The 17,952-nt window shown below is 48.1% G+C and overlaps 1 protein-coding gene across 1 annotated transcript in view; it reads left to right on the forward strand.

Moving 5' to 3' along the window:
- Nucleotides 1–17,952, forward strand: part of bltp1 (bridge-like lipid transfer protein family member 1) — a 68,199-nt gene that overhangs the window by 11,803 nt on the left and 38,444 nt on the right. Inside the window, exons 10-36 of the mRNA XM_086181854.1 lie at nucleotides 177–327; nucleotides 430–586; nucleotides 942–1,020; nucleotides 2,321–2,412; nucleotides 2,511–2,628; nucleotides 3,433–3,588; nucleotides 4,116–4,213; nucleotides 4,353–4,537; nucleotides 6,193–6,299; nucleotides 6,391–6,623; nucleotides 6,711–6,929; nucleotides 7,354–7,491; nucleotides 8,188–8,364; nucleotides 9,109–9,237; nucleotides 10,028–10,147; nucleotides 10,288–10,619; nucleotides 11,110–11,360; nucleotides 11,466–11,706; nucleotides 11,841–12,332; nucleotides 13,822–14,095; nucleotides 14,193–14,330; nucleotides 14,872–14,942; nucleotides 15,110–15,283; nucleotides 16,118–16,238; nucleotides 16,365–16,514; nucleotides 16,977–17,104; nucleotides 17,730–17,932. Coding sequence (XP_086037980.1) covers nucleotides 177–327; nucleotides 430–586; nucleotides 942–1,020; nucleotides 2,321–2,412; nucleotides 2,511–2,628; nucleotides 3,433–3,588; nucleotides 4,116–4,213; nucleotides 4,353–4,537; nucleotides 6,193–6,299; nucleotides 6,391–6,623; nucleotides 6,711–6,929; nucleotides 7,354–7,491; nucleotides 8,188–8,364; nucleotides 9,109–9,237; nucleotides 10,028–10,147; nucleotides 10,288–10,619; nucleotides 11,110–11,360; nucleotides 11,466–11,706; nucleotides 11,841–12,332; nucleotides 13,822–14,095; nucleotides 14,193–14,330; nucleotides 14,872–14,942; nucleotides 15,110–15,283; nucleotides 16,118–16,238; nucleotides 16,365–16,514; nucleotides 16,977–17,104; nucleotides 17,730–17,932 — 4,734 coding nt within the window. The remainder of the gene's footprint in view (nucleotides 1–176; nucleotides 328–429; nucleotides 587–941; nucleotides 1,021–2,320; nucleotides 2,413–2,510; nucleotides 2,629–3,432; nucleotides 3,589–4,115; nucleotides 4,214–4,352; nucleotides 4,538–6,192; nucleotides 6,300–6,390; nucleotides 6,624–6,710; nucleotides 6,930–7,353; nucleotides 7,492–8,187; nucleotides 8,365–9,108; nucleotides 9,238–10,027; nucleotides 10,148–10,287; nucleotides 10,620–11,109; nucleotides 11,361–11,465; nucleotides 11,707–11,840; nucleotides 12,333–13,821; nucleotides 14,096–14,192; nucleotides 14,331–14,871; nucleotides 14,943–15,109; nucleotides 15,284–16,117; nucleotides 16,239–16,364; nucleotides 16,515–16,976; nucleotides 17,105–17,729; nucleotides 17,933–17,952) is intronic.

Below are 17,952 nucleotides of genomic sequence, written 5' to 3' on the forward strand. Positions count from 1 at the left end.
ACCAGCTGTGCCGCAGCAGAACCAGAAGCTGTCGTCTCTGCTCGGAGGTGGCAGGAGGGATCGTATCTCGCTGGCTGATGAGCAACTCAGCCTCTAATCACAGAGCAATAGTGCTGCTTTTGTTCACTACTTGTTGTCAGGGGTTTAAAATCGTGTGCGTGTGTGTGCCTGCATAGGTCTGGTCCCAGTGGAGCAAGAGAATGGCGAGGAGGCGGAGCCATGCAGTGAGGATGATAAACTCCAGGATCTGCCTCCATGCTGGGGTCTTGATATTGTGTGTGGGAAAGGGACCGACTTCAACTACGGCCCCTGGGCCGACCGTCAGAGGTGAGGTGACATGCATAAGAACACAAACGATTCTGTTGATGTTGTTAGAGCTCATCATTATCAGAGCGGCTCTCTTGCTGAATGTACATCACCGCTCCTCAGGGACTGTCTGTGGAAGTTCTTCCTGCCGGCTGACTACCAGGCCATGAAGGTCACAGAGACGGCCGAACCAGGAAAACTGCGTCAGATCCAGGCCTTCGAGCTCCGCATGAACATCATCGCTGATGCCACCATCGATCTGCTTTTTACCAAAAACAGGGTGATTCTTCCTCCGTCCACTGTCTTCTCTCTTTTTCCTTCCCTCTTTTCTCTTCCTTTCTCACTGAAACCTTTGTCTTCACGCCTCACTGTGCTCATCTATGAATATTGGGTCATGTCTTATGCCTTTTCAATTGCTGGTGCTGGAGCATAGCAGGGACTATCACTAAGCTAACTGTGAGTCGCATACTAAATACCAACAGAAAAGTTTGTGGAATTAAAACGTAAAACGGCTTCTGTCGGTGAAGTTTGGATTCTATTTTCCCAATGGATTTTGTAGAGATTTGGTTCCTTTCTTTCCATAATAATTTGACATCTCGCATGATTTTTCTCCTCCCTTTCATCCCTGTTGCCAGGAAACCAATGCCATCCATGTGAATGTAGGAGCAGGTTCTTACCTGGAAGTCAACATCCCCATGACCGTGGGAGAGAATGGTGAGATTAAAACGTCGCTCTCGCTTGACTCGCCCCAGCGTGGGTCGCTGGTACTCGTGGACAACTCTCATCCATCCAGAAGCTTGTGTCAACTCCACTAGATTTCTAGTTCAGTCGTCAACAAAATAACCAAATGGAGAGCAGCTAAAAGTGAGGATGAAGACATCAGGGTTTCAATGAAGACATCAGGGTTTCATATCCATGACAAATGAGAGAAAATGGTTCTTTAAATTCAGGATTCACTGGCTTAGTTAGTCTTCTAGTTAATTTGATCTCCATTCAAAGTGTTAGTGGATCACTGATCACCAGCTGGACTGAGGGGACCTGGATTATACCAGATGACCTGGAGAGCCTGTTAATGGACGCGTTGGGACAGTTTAGCTGCTGTTAGCATCAGTCTCTGTTAGCTTCAAGCTAAATATACGTGGCTGGTTCTTCCTGCTTTCTGGAGTCACTAAGAAGTGATGGAGGAGGAAAAACACCTTGCTGACAAAAAAAGCAGTTTGAGAGTACTTGAAAGACAAAGAACACTTTTTGGTTGAAGTATTGCTTTAACTGTCCCCCTTTTGAGCTCTTGGAGGAGGCGGAGCTGATGATGCTGTCTGAGGAGGCGGGCCCCCTGCTCCCCTCAGCCTTAGCTAAGTCCGCGAGGGAGATCTAGGCATTCATTTTCTATGCACCTGCCATGTAGACAGATTTCTCCAGAGAACAGGAAGGTCAGTTTGCTTCCTAACCCAGCTTTTATCTCAAAGATTGTGGGCGGTCGTGTTTTCTGGTGGAACTGGTTGCTTTTCATCCCTTTTCTCCTCTGAGGAATACTTGTGCTCACTGCAAATTTATCTGGACTGACAGAGTTTTAGATGGGGGGGGGGGTGAGTTGGATGTGATGTCTCCCCGTGTTGGGGGCCATGGAGACAGTTGGCTTTTATACTCCCATGATAAGACATGAGAGGAATGATGTTATGAAGAAGAAGATACTGAGGTAACCCCGTTTCTGTTCTCCGCCACCCTCCCTGCTATGGATGCCAGGTAGAGGAAAGCTGAAGAGGAGAAAGTTCAAAATCAGAGAACTTGGGTTCTGTCCGTAGGCTGCTTCCAAAATGAACCTGCTGTCCCCGGGACGTTTCACAAGCCCAGCAATGGTTATAGGTGTAATAATTGATCCCACTGAGCAGATGATAGTCGTAAGTCAGCCATTGCTGTCCTCCTTCTTGATGTAAGTGGACGTTCAGGTGTACAGGTATTTAGTATTAGCCAGCTTTGAGTTTAGAAATATTCTGCCTTTTTGTTCTCGCCTCAGGCTACTCCCCCACCATCAAAGGTCAGCTGCTTCACGTTGACACCACCAGCAGTATGCAGTACAGAACTCTCCTGGAAGCTGAGATGTTAGCCGTAAGTAGCCGTTGCTTCATTTAGAGGAAAGTTCCTCCACTGTTGCCTCCAGGCGCATGCTGAGCTGCAACAGAGCACATGTTCTGCCTTTATTGCAGTTCCATGTAATTGCCAGCTACCCTCGTGTGTGGAACATGCCTCAGTCGTGGCAGTGTGAGATTGAAGTGTACAAGGCCACCTACCACTTCATCTACGCCCAGAAGAACTTCTTCACCGGTGAGTCCTCCAGCAGACACTAGAGGCACGCAAGCGATGCAGGCTTTGATAGGTGATATCCCGGAGGCATTGATTGACGTGTTGGTCAGCTGAGAAAATCTACAGGCCATGTTGTATGACAGCATTTATTGGAGACAGATTCTCTCATTGCAGATGTAGTCGATTCATATTTCTGGATTTACTAACCCCTGCATAGCAGAGGCAGGCGGTGGGATTTATGTGTGTCCAGGTTTGAGATAAATATGACGAGGTGATGACCACTTCCTCCGCCAGGAGTGGCATTGACAGGTTTAGGTGCCCAAACTGGTTTTGTAGGGTTTCCAAACTAAATTAATGTAAGACTTTGCCTGCTCCATTGGTTGTGAGATGATTGGCAGCACATAAATAAAAGTGACTTGACTGTTAACGTTCCTCTATGAGTCAAACCTGGAGATCAATAAGCTTGGTGAACCTGCTGCGTGTTGTGTAACTTCGCTACCAACATAGGTGCTGATTTTTGGTCCGAATATTTCAGATTAAGGCTCTCAAAGCAGCTGTGACAAAAGCATTGTAAAATAAAACATTGCTGCTTTTATTTTGAAAGCACAATCACTGCACTGGAAGAGATTTTTTTTCAACAGCTGATCTAGAATCATATTTGACAAGACAGACAAAGAGAAGATATGCTGGTTTTACAATGACCACTTGATGTGAGGACAAAAGATCACGTCCCCAGACACGTGACCTTTGACCTCATAAATGTCAGTAGGATCAGAAGATGAGCCTGCAGGTGAGTTTTCCGTCTCATCACTCTGTGCCTGATAGATCTGATTCAGGACTGGGCGAGTGACAGCGCCCCAGACATCTACTCCTTCGTTCCGTATTCCTGGACATTCAAGATCCTTTTCCACCAGTTTGAGATGATCTGGGCGGCCAACCAGCACAACTGGATCGACTGCTCCACCAAGCAGCAGGAGAATGGTACGGAGGCAATCCTTGTGTGGTCAAACCTGAACGGGAAACCTCATCTCTTTTAGTCCTTCAGGTTCTTGTGCAGGCAGTCAACAACATGAGGTGGAGGAATTCATGCGAAAATGTTTGGTTATATAATGTTTTATATGTATACATTCGAATATTAATTTTTTGGTGAATTATCCCCTTAAGCCTTAGATATATTTAGCATTTTTAGCGAAGACAGTCGTACCTTCCTCTATATTGCAGGATTCTGTAGTGAAATCTCCTCCAACTTAGTGAATGACAATGATTGTGTAGCTTTGCAGTGTAGGAAAGAAAGATTCCTCTCTATTTATGTCTTTAGCATTAGCACCAGCGCAATCAGAAACATATCCGTCTCGATCCAGCTGTAATCGATGACATAAATTCTGTAATACCGGGGGCTAAAATCCATGAGGGGGTGCTCTGTTAAGGCCTGATATATTTTACCTTGTGTACTCAACTTAATCCCAGAGCAGGGGAGACTAATCAGTTGCCTTATTGATCTTCTGCAGTGTACCTGGCAGCATGCGGTGAGACGCTCAATATAGACTTCACTTTGCCTTTCAATGAATTTGTTCCAACCACCTGCCATACCCGCTTCAGCTTGAAGGTCAGTTCTGCCCTCGTGAATATGATTCATTCCCAAAGTAAACGACCGTTTCTGTGTGTGTGACTGGAGATTTGTCCTGAGTGACTGTGCGTGATTGCTTTGACACCAACGATGCCTCTGCACCATCAACCCTCCTCAGGCAGAGGATACAGACATGCGACTGTCCCTGCCAGAGTGCCACCCGAGCCGCTACCCTCTCCTCACCCTTGCCAAAGATTACCAGAACGTCAAGCTGCCTCCAGACATGTTCATGCCAGGGGAGAGTCATGGTCCTCCCCCTCCCAAACCTGCCAAGTCCCGCTGGAGGAACATCACCCACGCAGAGTGAGTTCAGCCTGGGAGTCACTTCTCTCCATGTTGTGGGCAAAAGAAAGAAAGAAAAGTGAGCGTGTGACTGATGAGTCATGGTTGTAACACTGACTCACATCAAAGCAAAGGAGGAGAGGACGACGTGATGTCAGGTGGAGTTGCTGCGGTTGATTCAGTCGCTGCTGCTTCTTTTGATGAATTAACTCCAACATCCCCTGTCACAAGAACTCTTTCTGACTATTTCAGTCAGTTCAGAAAGATTCTAGCTGTGTGAAAAATGATGAACTGGTGCCAGCAGGTTCAGAGCTGTCCCGGGTGGGTAGAACGGCTCGGCGGCCATCTCAGGGTGACTTGTTGCTAGTCTGCTATGGTCCAAGTCAGTGGATGGATCAGTTAGAGAACTTGTAGCATTTTCCCCAGTGGTCAGAGTCTCTAGAAGCCTTGAGAGAACGTTTGCTGGTTGGTTGGATGTTTCTGGTGGGAAGGAAGTGTAAACACAAGAAGGTCCATTTCTGCCCGAGCAGCAGGAGTCTCTACTTCATCACGTCAGTTCTGACGTAGTCGCACGAAGAAGAAATCTCCTTGTTGTTCCTGATGACCTGTAACACCTGCTTGTTTCTCTCAAAGCATGTAGCTTGTCAGTAATTTTAGTTACGTAATGGTTGATTCTCACCTGAGTTTCTTTTTATTTTTATTGTAGAAACGTTTTCAGAGGAGTTTGGTGTGTTGATGAAAATGTTCCTCAAAGGCCCTGCCTCAATGAGTCCTCCATGATTATCACTGCAATTCATGTGAAATTATGGGCACAAATGTGTACAGACCCTGCAAACTGGAGTCTGACAGTCCACCGCTGAGCGTAACCCATCGGCTCAAATGCCAACGGTGCCCTGTAGCAGCACGCCGTCAGAGGGTGAATGCCTTCTAAAGAGCGGTAACATGTATATATATAATATAGTCTACTCACCATTTTATCATTTGATAAATGTATGAATGAAGAGAGTCGCGGTTGTCACATGAAAGCATATTTTATTGATAAATGTCCCCCCATTCAAAATTCAGTAAAACCATATAACATAAGCTATTGTTTTCATGTATTTTTCAGAACTTCTTGATGTGAAGCTGAACATGAACGTAACGTACTGTTTAACCCCACTTCCATATTTCATCTCCAGCAAAATGAGGCTCTGGTACAGGGAGGTTGAATGTTGCAATAAGCCGCTGTGAACCTCAGCCCATTTAACAAGCCCAGGAAGAACACGTCCACCTCATCCAGCCCCTTGGGCCCCCAGGCCTGGTCGTTCTCTCCTGCAGAGCTTTGTGTTCTGGGTCTGCTAACCTTAGAAAACACATTCATTCGTTCCCCAACAACACCCTTTTATTGCTGAACGAGATCTTTTCAGCTGCACCGACCTTAGGATCAGCAGGAGTTCAGAGGCGCTGCACACAATGTCATGTTTACATGATTATTTAACATCCTGATCATTTATAATGGAAAGACCGGGTCAGACTTTACTGGCGTGGAACTGTGAGAGAGCCACCCCCACCCCCTGCCTGGAGTGGTGCTCTCTGCTCAGATACGACTCATTTCCAGCCCTGTACTGCCCCCCCAAGCTTTGCTACCATTAATTGATGATAAACTCAGATGCATGTCATGTTCTTGGTTCCATCAGAGCTGGCTGGGTGGACTGCTGGAGCGTTCCCAACTTCCTGCTCATCATCGACTACACCTGGCACCCCATTTACCCCCAGAAGGCTGATGAGCAGCTCAAACAGTCACGTAAGCTAACGCCAGCCCACACCAGCCTGTGGAAGCCTCCCTGCTGCCTAGTGTGGCTCACCTCAGTCTTAACTTGCCTTTGATTGGTCAGTGTCTGAAATGGAGGAGTCCATGCTGTCAGCCCTGCGGCCCCCAGAGCACTCCTCGGTGCCCCACAATGTTCCACCGCGCTACACCTCTACTTCTACATCAGCTGGCCATGGCAAGATGCCCGCCGACCCCTCTGAGCTGCCCCCTGACAGGCTTCATGTGGAGATGGAAATGTCCCCGGATTCTCAGATCCTCCTCTACGGACCTTTACTCCGAGCACTCATCTCCATCAAGGTAAAAACACAGCAGTTTTAGATTTCTGTCAGGAATCTGCAGAACGTCCTCCAAATCTCCCCTCCTCGTCTTCCACTGTTTCCTCAGGAAAACTATTTTGGTGAAGATGACATGTACACGGACTTTGAGGAGGCAGTGTCCAGCCCCGTGTTGTCCATGTCCACCTCCTCTGGCCTGGGCTGGTCTCCTCTGGGCATGGAGGACAGTGAGCAGAAGGAGAGCTCAGACATACACCCCCTGGACCTGCGGCCCTGGGACATAACCGTCCTCATCAACCTCTACAAAGTCCACGGCCGACTGCCAATGGTAGGACTGGAGGCTGCCAGTGGTTCCCTTTCAGTTGAAGGTTTTGTGAGCATCTTTAGGACAGAAATAAGAAAACAGCATAAACTGGGATTTAGAGGGTAATTTTGAGATGGCTTGTTTGATTTATCCTGATTAGGCCCAGTATCTGTTTTCCTTCCCCCTGGCAGGCTGACCAAGAGCAACGCGAGACTCCTCAGGGTCCTAATCATGAAAGACAATGTATATCTCTAAAATACATCATGATAGTGAGTCCACGTTGTTGAGAATGTGAAAACAGGTGATGAATATATTTGGAGGATGTATGACCTTCAGATGCATCATTGATCCTCAGTTGTGTCCTGGTTTACGAAGCCGTGCTGCCCGGTGTGTCTGCCAGTCCTGGTTCCTCAGTTCATCTTTATACATGTATGCATCTGTCCCCCAGCACTGCAGCAGCGAGGGTCCCGAGGGGCCATCCGGCTTCTTGGAGCGGCTGTGTTTTGAGATGAAAAAAGGTTACAAGGAGACGATGCTTCAGCTGATCCTGTCTCCTATTCACATCTTCATCAGTGACAACTATCAGGTGAGGGAGGCTGCTGCTCCGTGCGGTTCAACACTGTCCTCACGTGTCTGAGCTCATCAGCAGCTCTCAGCGGTGGAAGAGCACAATCATGAAGCTATGCTGCAGCGTCGCTCTGAATATGAAGACGCGCGCATCTGATTTTCTGGGGGGGTCGCAGTATTTATCTTTCATGCTGGAATGTTTTAGTTGGGATCTTTAGCGTCTCTGTGCGCTCGTGTGTGTATCAGAGTGTGTGTTTCGTACGTTTGTCTGTGTTGGTGCAGCTACCAGTCTGCACATTCCGCCCTTTAAATAATTGGAAAAACACTGTGCTGTTGACTTGAGGCCTGTTGTGTGTTGATGGGTGGCCCAAACACTTTGCACTGCTCCAGAATAGGAATGTGTTTGAGCACGCCCCTTTTTAAGATCGACATGGCTGATGTGATGGGCGTGTGCACGTCTGGGAGTTCCACAACATGGACTCTGGGCGAGACAATCACAGCTATGTCATTAGCCAGAAACGAGCAGCTGTCCTATGCTGCTTCGGTTCTTTCACGTGCGAAGGTCCTCTGAAGACACTGACAGACATACGTGAACCTGCCACATGTGCACTTCAGCGAAAGGTCACCATGGCTGCCTTTCCTGATGTCGTTCAGTTTCCATGGCTTGAACCTTCCATGGTGTTGATGCTCTTTGTGAAACCTCTTCTGCCCACAGCGTCCCACAGCTGACGGGGTGTTGAGGGACGGCCATCTGAGTCTGTCGGGCATGCAGATGAGGGCTCATGCCATGTTCTCAGCACAGGGTCTCCCACTGGGCAGTGACACGCTGGAGTACGCCTGGCTCATCGACATGCAGGCTGGGGGGCTCACCGGCAGAGTGACGCTACCACAGGTGTGTGTGTGTGTGTGTGTGTGTGTGTGTGTGTGTGTGTGTGTGTTTGAGATGACCTACCTAGATTGTAACGACCAGAGGGGGGGCACGTCCTGTACTTGAAGCTGCATGAGGTCACTTTTATATGAGGTCGACAAAACTTGGAACCGCAAAATCTTGTGACCGACAAAACGCTTCACTTCTGTTGTCAACACAGGGTTTCCTGGCAAATTCTAAAATGATACATTAACAGGGTCTCGGGTAGCAGAAGCCAATTCATCAACTAATAGCAAAAATGGTGAATATGAAGGAAAAATATTTTCAGTGCAGCTTCAAGTACAAGAGGAGATGCCCACACAAAATATTAGTCTGGTAAATGTAAAAGTCATCTGTCGAAATTCTACTGAATCAGAGCGGACAAGCGTGAGGTAATGACTTCTTAAGGTCACGTTAAGGTGGTGTGGGTCCGCTCTGATTAAGGTTGGCAGATGTTCAGATTTGAAAGTACATCGTCTTCCTCAGTCTTTGTCATTCGTCCAGCGTTGGAGTTCAGCTGAAGAGTAGTAAGAAATACTTGATTTACTCCTAAATGTAGTTGGGTCAAAGTGCAGTCACCTAAAGTAAAAATACTTGAGTACAGAAACCTCAACATTGCAGCGTCCGGAACCACTTCCACCATGGATGTTTAGGTCAGCTGTGCTCTCGATAAACCACGTCTTCTCCGGCAGTAAACGGGTTCCTGGTGTTTGTGTGTGTGACCATCAGGTGGCCAGCATCATCGAGTGGGGTGAGACTTTTGTCTTCCACGGAGTGTCTCGTGAGTTCCAGCTGGAACACCCCAAACCTTCTGTCATCTGCCAGCACGGCGTCGACCGGCGCATCTGTGATGCTAAGGTACCGACATGCTGCTTCAGGTCCAATCCTGCGTTGATACCAGGGGTGGCGCGTCGCCACTCTCTTGACCTCAGCTCCTTAGGCTTTTTAATATGTGACGTCTCACACAATCATCTGTTTAATTTCTTTCTCTCTCTTACTTTGTAAAAGGATCCCAACAAACAGAAAGAGATGAAAGCTGAATCAAAACCCAAACAAAAGGACTATTGATATGCAGGAAGAAGCACAATGCTGATCCTGTCCTGCCTCTTCATCAGCAGTGTCACATTAAGTCAAAACTCTACAAAAATCAGAAAAGAGAGAAAGAAGCTCCATCATTCTGTCAGCATCAACCCTTTCATCTACGCTCCTCCCGTCTGTGCTTCTTAAGAATGATTCTATGATATTTGTATTTAAACTGACATGCTTGATCTCTTCATCTAGGCAGACTGACAAAATTATGGATTACTAAAAAAACTTGCTGCGTTCTAGACGTAGCAAGTAGTCACAGAAATACTGTTATAATCAGAGATTCCAAAATCTGATGCATGGAGACTTGGTTGCTCCAAACTGTTCTTTTGAACTGTGAACAGGAGGAGACGATAAACGGCAGCTGCAGACTCCCTCTAATGATGCGTGATTCACACTGTTGGCCTTGGGAAAGAAAACAAGGAACCGTTGATGGTGTTGTGTTCGTGTGCAGATTCTCAGCAGGATATTTCAGACCCCTCATTCGAACATGTAGTGGTATAGAAACACAGCCAGGCTGAACCGGCGGTCGCCGCACTCACAAACATGGCGTGTGTTTCAGCTGAGCTGCCTGCCAGGTCACTGCCGCACGTCTGAGGAGCTCAAGTACACCATGACCCGCCTGGCCGTGGACGGCGTGGACCTCTTCATCGTTGAACATGGCTGTGCTGCAAACATCAAGGTCCTTATGTATTTTCATTTACATGAAAGAAGCAGTCGCCATCACCAGTGAATGTGGCGTCTGTGTGCCGATATAACAGTTGTTATTTTTTGGTGTAAACAAAATTCATTCAGTCTTTGAATTCGCTGCCTCTTCTCCAGACGGGGATCATTCGTGTGGCCAACTGCAACCTGCACAACCAGGCAGTGGGCGAGGGCATCAGCGCTGTGGTGCAGGACGTGAACATCCGCCAGTACATCGAACAGCAGCAGCACAGCGAGGCCGGCAGACTGCAGCCGGGTGGGCAGGGTCAAGGTCCAGGTCAGCCCTTGGGTCTGGGTCAGCCCCCTCTGCTGCGTCGCTCCGTCTGGCTGGAGGCGGGTTCAGTAAACCTGAACCTCATCACGGCTGACATTGCCCTCGCCGCTGACCACTCTGCCAAATGTGAAGTCCAGAGGCAGTTTCTAGAACTACATGATGCTCAGACCAAAAGGTAGAAACACACCAACTGGCCGCTGATATTTACACGTGTCACATGTGGGGTGTGTTTGTGGGGTTGGGGATCCCAGCTGTTCTTCAGCGACCTCAGGACAACTTTTCAGCTTTGCAGCCTATCTGTCGATGTCACAGGCCTCTTCACCTGCAGGCAGTAACATGACGAATGTCCTAAAAGGAGGACAACAGGGTCAAAGTCCAGAAGGAGTTGGAATGTGTTTAACAGCAAATGGGAGTGAATGTTTGTTCAAATTTTAACGCAACAATTCAACCAAAAGGTGTTTTGGTTTTTTTTAAGCTACCTACCAAGTCCCACGATGCTTTTTCCCTCCTGTATCACTTCTATGTGACTCCAGAATGCAGGAGGAACCAGCCATGTATATTTAGCTTGACGCTAACAGAGGCTGATGGCTAACAACAGCTAAACTTTCCAGAATAATCCAGGTTTTTCATATTTCTCCACACTTCACTCTTCTTCCTGTCTTCAGACTCTGGTTCCTGTGGCCTGATGATGCCGGCATTCGGAACAAGCGCAGCAGGAACCGCTGCGGCTGCCTCGGAGGCTGTAGGTTCTTTGGAGGAACCAACATGGGCTTGGAATTTTTCAAGCTGGAAGAGATGACGCCCTCCTCTTCATCTGCGTTCTCCTCCTCCAGCGCCGAGTCCGACATGTGTTACGGCCAGTCTCTACTGACGCCTGGGGAGTGGATTATCACCAAGGAGACGCCCAAAGTGGATGGTATTTGTTGTCTGATGTCCTGTTCTTGCTTCAGAGTTATGTTGGTCTGTAGATTATTCAAAGTTCTGTGTATGTGTGTTCGTAATCAAATCGATGTTTTCTCAGGGAGGGTTGTAGGACTCAAGACAGACACACACTCGCCATGCCTGCCTCCTGAGGTGCCTGAGAGGCGGGGTCAGCAACACCTTAGTCTCCAGGTGCCCCAGCGTTCCCACAGCTCTGCTTCTTCCTCTGAAGAAAATAGTTCCTCCAGTGCAGCGTTGCCCTTGCTGGCTGGAGAGAGGGACACTCCCTCACCCAGCACGGAGGAACGCATGTTTCCCGTCAATGGCAAAAGTCCTGCTGAGTGAGTGACAGTGAATTAACATCTAAAAGCTCATTCATAAAAGAGGGTGGCACCAGCAGGTTCTCCAGCCTAGGTGCAGTTGTTCTTCTATTCATCATTTATTATTTCTACATTGTCTCCCGTGTCTGTTGCAGCACCCTTGGGGAGGTTCCAGAGGTGTCGCCCGTCTCACCCAACAGCTCTCAGGAGCGCTCCTCAGTGCGCTCGCCCCTCTGTTCTCCTCTCAAACGCCAGTCCTCCGTGCAATCTGGTCGACTGGGCAGCACAAAGAGCTTGTCGGCCGCCGTCTTCACAGACAAACCTCCGCCGGTGCTCTCTGGAGGCGTCCAGTTTGGCAGCGAGGTGTCCCGCAGTGATGAAAATGTCCTGGATTCACCACGCCAGCGTCGGAGCTATGGTTCCTTCCCCTTCACTCCCTCAGCTGACTCCAACACCTTCCATCAGTACCGCTCTGCCGACTCCAGCATGTCTGTGGCCGACAGCGAAGCCTACTTCTCTGCTGCTGAGGACTTTGAGCCAATCAGCAGTGCTGATGAGGGTCCAGGGACGTACCCGGGCCGCAAGAAGAAGAGGAGGCAGCAGATGCAGCAGCCGCAGCAGCCGCCCTATCACATGGAGAATTACAGGTCAGCCGAGATGATAATGAGTGTGCTTAAGGAGCTCAGCTTCAGTGGTTAAAAATGTAGAAGACTGAAGCGAGGAAAGAGTGCATGGTCACGTCAAGATCAAGTTTAAGCTTTGAATCAAGGTGACGAGAGATTCTGAGAACGCCGAGTAACACCAGAGCCTCTTCACCTGTTCAGGCAAGATGAATTAACAAGCTGGCTAACTGGTCCTGACCTGCTAGATGGCCTCAAGCTAGATACAGACTGCACCCGCGAACGCAAAATGTATTCTCCTGCATTTGGAGCAAAACATTTGTATTTCACCTTTTTTTTTTAAGCTTCATGGTTTAAAGGCTCACTGTATCACAACCAGTATCCTGAGCTCCACCTGCTGGTCTCCCCTCCTCACAGACGGCCACTGGACACCTCTGAAACTGCCAAATATTCACTTCTCACTGTGACCTCAGCAAACTTGTTGAAACACACCCTCCCCCTCCCCCCAACGCCTGGGTTGGAAAGAAAGAAAGTCAAAGTGAAACTTAAACAGCTTTCTTTCAATGCTGTTGTCAGATATTAGCAATTAAAACCAGAGCCTGTTGGTGGTTCAAAAGGGACCGTGGGTGTGGAGGCGGGCGGCCGGCCAGAATCAACATGTTTGGCCTGTTCTGGTGCTCATTATTATAATGATTCAAGTCGTTTTCCAAACACATGAGACGATAAAACCCAGGGACAGAATTTGGAAGCACTAAAGAACTGGCCGTCATTTCTGATGAGTCGCACCAACTGCTGTCGACCGTCACGAATCATGATGTCACAATACTTAGATGAAGACATTTTGATGGTTTTGTGCCTACTAAGCGTAACGTGGTTGTGTGGGGGATCTGGCCTGGAGGCCCAGCACGTAGCTGCTGTGGTTTATTTATTACTGTGCTTCGATCATGTGAGGATGGATGTGATGTTGAGGGTTTGTGGCAAATGAGATACTTGATCCATGAGCTGCCGCACCACTTACTGCTCTTGCTGTGGAAAATGGATATCTGTTTTGTGTGCAACCGCCTTGTTATTTTCTGTTGCGCAAAATGTTCACACATTGATTTTAGCAAATGTTTTGATTGATACGGCCTCCGCACAAACACAAATAATCGATTCAGTGTCATCAAAAGTTTTTAGTGGCACAAGTCTGTGCAAACTTAGCAGAGGGAGGGCTCAGGCTGGCAGGCTGGGGGAGCTGCTATGAACCAGGGCAGGCGCCCAACCACAGCTGGCAGAGCTGCACCATGAATGAAAACCTCGACCAACTGCAGCTCTCAAATTGCAGGAAGGTGCAACATTTGTTAAAGGTTAATTGCGTTAAAGTACCACTTTGAATTAAAGACAGCGGCGTTGCAGAGAAGTCCTGGCTCGCCGGCATCATTCTGCTGGCAGTTGTGTGATGAAGAAAAAATGCCTAACAGGCCATTCCTGAAAACATCATGAACGTTCATTAATTCAGGTTTTGTCATCCTCTCAGCCGGAGCTCCATCTACCACAGCGTCGAGGGTCCCCTCACTTACGTCCTCAATGGCGAGCTGATCACTGAGCCACGCCCCCTGCCCCTCCCACCCTCACTGCCTCCTCTGCCCCCCCAACCTCTGCCCAGCCACATATCCCAGGCCTCCTTTGTCTCAGCCCTGGCCATGGAGGAGGAGAGTTCAGTGGAGACGGAGAAAACTGCTGAACCAGGCCCGGTTACCCGCCAGCCCCACGTCATGGCGTGCTACCAGAGCTACCTGGCTCACTACCAGGTAGATGCTTTGAAAATGGCGGCCCTGCATGTCATCCACTCAGAGTCTGTGTGTTGTTGTTTTCTCTAATGTGGTCTGGTTACTTTTTCTCTGTTAGGTTTCAAATTGGTCAGTAAAGCAGCCCACCAATAAGAGGACCTCCAAGTCTTCATTGCACCGCCCCCTAGATCTGGACACGCCCACCAGTGAAGAGAGCTCCACCTCTTTTGACCAGCTCTCTGTTCCCAGCTTCAAGGTTTGTTTTTTTGTTTTTTCTTCTTTGTTTTCAACTCTGTAGCTCCTCTTACTCTGCTTGGTGAATGTGGGAGAACCGCACCAATTTAAAGGGATATTTCATCCCAAAAAGTGTATTTTGCCTCTGAAGTGCTCCCTAAATCCATTAGCTTCAAGCTAAACATACGTGTCTGGCTCTAATTGTAGTGATGCAGGAGGGAAGACCTCTCTGTGTGCTCAAGACTCCTGTTAGTGAGTACTTGAAAAGCTAAGTGCTCCACTTTTTTGGTGAAGCATAACTTGAGGCCCGGCTGATCTGTGTAAGACGGGTGGAGACAGACTGGCTGGATGGAGCGCTCCCTGTGAGGCAGCATCACGCCTGCTGCAGTCACACCTCTGACTGCAGAACGCCGGCGAGCTAGCCAACGTCTCGTGTTGATGAGGCTGTATTGGTGCAAACACACACGCACCCTCTCTGGGTGGAAGTGTCAAAGAGAGCCGATGAATTCAGGAAGCGTCTGTTATTAATGACGTCATTGCTCATCCGTCCACTGCTGTTCCAGGTGATAAAGCAGGGCCTGTCAGCCAGCTCACTGTTGGATCGAGGAGTTCAGCTGATGGGAGACAACAACAGGTATTAAAACCACTTCTTATGTGTTATTATATTCATTTGTTGTATGTGTTCCTGTTCTCAACAGCTCACAGATACGGCCTCACAATAACCTTTCAAGTAGCAACCTCCCCCATAGTCAAAGGTTTACAGGTCCTGCATAGTGAGACATGCGTTTTGTTTCTATGCAGTACTCCGTATACTCCGCTGGATAAGAGAGCCATGGAGAACACGGACGAGGACACCACCACAGACGACTGGACTCTGGAGCAGCCGCTCACCCAGACCAGGACCACGGCCATCGTAGAGGTCAAGGGTGCCATCAATGTGGTGCTCACCCCCCTCGTGGCCGAGTCCCTGGACAGGTAGCAGCCAGACCTCATCTGGTGACCAAAAGATGTTGTTTGTTCTTCCAGCTTTGGAGGCTGAAACATTTTGATTCCTCGTCACTGGATTTACACGAGGAATCGCAGTTGAGCTGTCGTTCCTGCTCGATGAGGTCATTTATTATATTTGGGAACGAATACAAGAAGAAGAAGATCAGTTTTAACTGATGTCATGATTATGATGTGATTTATGACATCAAAGCTCATTCGCATTTGCACAAACAAACTTCTGTGACTTGAGGAAAGTTTTCATGACCAAACGTTCTCCCGACTTTTCTGTTAAAGCATGAACGAACAATTCCGGGATTGAATTTATCAGCTCATATTTAGCTAAACGTTATGGAAAGCTGCGTAGTTTGATACAATATAAACATGTTGACTTGAAGTGAAGCACATAAACTCTCATATTCAGGTATTTTTGAAGCAAATATGCCTGATTTTTCACATTTTCTGGGTTTTTATTTGTTAATCACAAACTTCACCGGGCCTGGAAATGGCCTTGTTAGAATTCTGGAGCGTTTTCTTTTTTTCATGAGTGTCTGAACCCAGATTAGAGGGAAAGCTAAATATCACATTGTTATTCTCATTGAAGGGGCTTGGGATGTTTTTAAGACCGTAGCATTCCCTCTGTAGCCAGGACGCCGCTGTAGCATCATGGGGTTTGACATGCTTTTAGCCTTCAAGGTATTTTGTTCCTTGCTGTTATTTCAGGTAAATTGTGATGAATGACGCAGCTCCATGGTGAAGTCTCTATGCTGTTGTTGCTAAATATCAAATACAAAGGTTTGATTTCAGCTGTATTGTGTGTCACAGGTACATTGAGTCCATGGTCCACTTCGCCAGTATCCGCCATCCTGCAGCGATTCTAGACGACCTGCATGGCAAAGTTCTCAACGAGGCCTACCAGATCAGCAAGTCCACCGTCTCGGAGTCCGTAAGTCAAACAAACAAGACAATCAGATGTGTGGGGGCTTCTGTTCTCAATGTTTTAAGATGTCACTGAATCATCCAGCTGATGTTGAAAAAGAATCCTAGCCAACTTGTGTTTTGATCTGCACAGAGCCAAGCAGGCAAGCAGGAGCACAAGCTTTCCAAGACAGAGGGCACCACCCCCGGCTCCCTCAATATCTCCCACGGCCAGACGGACCTGTCCGTCAAACCAGATAATGTGAAAATCAAGGGCCTCCAAGCCAACGTCTCCATCCCCAAGGTAAGACCCTGAATAATGAGAGACCTTGAGTCTTCCTGAAAATGCGCTGCGACCAGGAGCGGTTCAAGAGCAAACACGGAGCCCTGAGTGTTGCCGTACATCACTTCACTAGAACAACAACCAATCTGAGCTTGGCAGTCGAGTTGAGTCCTGACGGTGGTTCACCGCAGGAAGCCACGCCGGCCACATTTGTCTAGTTTAATGTAGAAATGATCGTTGTTGAGAAGTGCACGCTTTGCTGCATTGATGTCAGTTTAGACAATAAACTCAAGTTAAAATATACAGAAGAGTGCCTGCCAATTAATCAGCTGTCAGAAACTTTCACTCTCTAATAACAGCCTTAAAAACCAGTCCCGAAGGTAACAGGAAGTAGCTGATACATTTCTGTCATCAGCACCTCTCTTTGAGGACTCAGGTCTCTTGGGTTGACTTGTGTTTCTGTTTTGTTGTGTTTCCCTGCAGGTGAACCTCTGCCTGCTGCAGGCGTCGGTGGAGGAGGGATCGCCGTCCTCCTCCAGTAAGTGTGTCACGCACGTGTCTCTGGTGGCGCTGTGCTTCGACAGGATCGCCACCCAGTTCAGAATGAATAGGTAATACTTTCACGATCCCTCATCCTGCTATCATGTGTGTCTGTGTGTGTCTGTGTGTGAATTTGTGGGTACATCAATCTGTTCCCACAGTCACATTGTGAGTCCTCGCTTCCCTCCCGGGGACAGATAGCAAGTCTATATAATGGAGCTCATTAATTCCAGAGTGAAGAGGTTAAGGTGAGGTCAGCCGTTGTCAGCTGCTGTTTATGGATTGAGCGAGTCAGTGAAATGGTCTCTCAGGTGATGGAGGCATGACTGTGTGTGTGTGTGTGTGTGTGTGTGTGTGTGTGTGTCTCTGCAGTAACCAACTGTACGTATCTGCTGCAGATGAAGCTTTAAAAAGCCTGAAATTCAGCCGTCACCTCATCTGTGTTATTCCCTCAAGAAGCTGAAACCATTGTCCATGCTAGTTAACAGCTGATGAATGTTTCTAGGCCTGATTAATCAAATTAATCAAAACCAATACTTGCAGTCTAACTGTGAGTTAGTCTACCATTTCAGATTAGATTCTGTGGCACTGCAGAGACGTCCTTCTGCTGACTTGAGAAAACATCTTCGTCTGATTCAGATCCCTCAAAAATCCCACTGTTATCGTGTTCATGGTGGTTTCTCTGTCTCTGTTCAGGGGCATCGTGGAGGAAACGCCCAACACCACAGAACATGGCCGACCCTCGGTGATGCTGGAGAAATACGCCTCAGCCACCAAGATGCAGCCTCAGTCGTCTGGCTCGCTGCGCTCCAACGCTGGCATTGAAAAAGGCAAAGAAATCGCTGCCAGGCTCAACATCCATCGCATCCACAGCCAGCTCCGAGGCCTGGACTCCACAGGTCGGTCCCTCAGGCGTCCT

Source organism: Aulostomus chinensis, chromosome 17 (assembly GCF_037954235.1).
Source record: "Aulostomus chinensis isolate RoL2024-O1b breed Wild chromosome 17, RoL_Achi_v1.0, whole genome shotgun sequence".
NCBI lineage: Eukaryota > Metazoa > Chordata > Actinopteri > Syngnathiformes > Aulostomidae > Aulostomus > Aulostomus chinensis.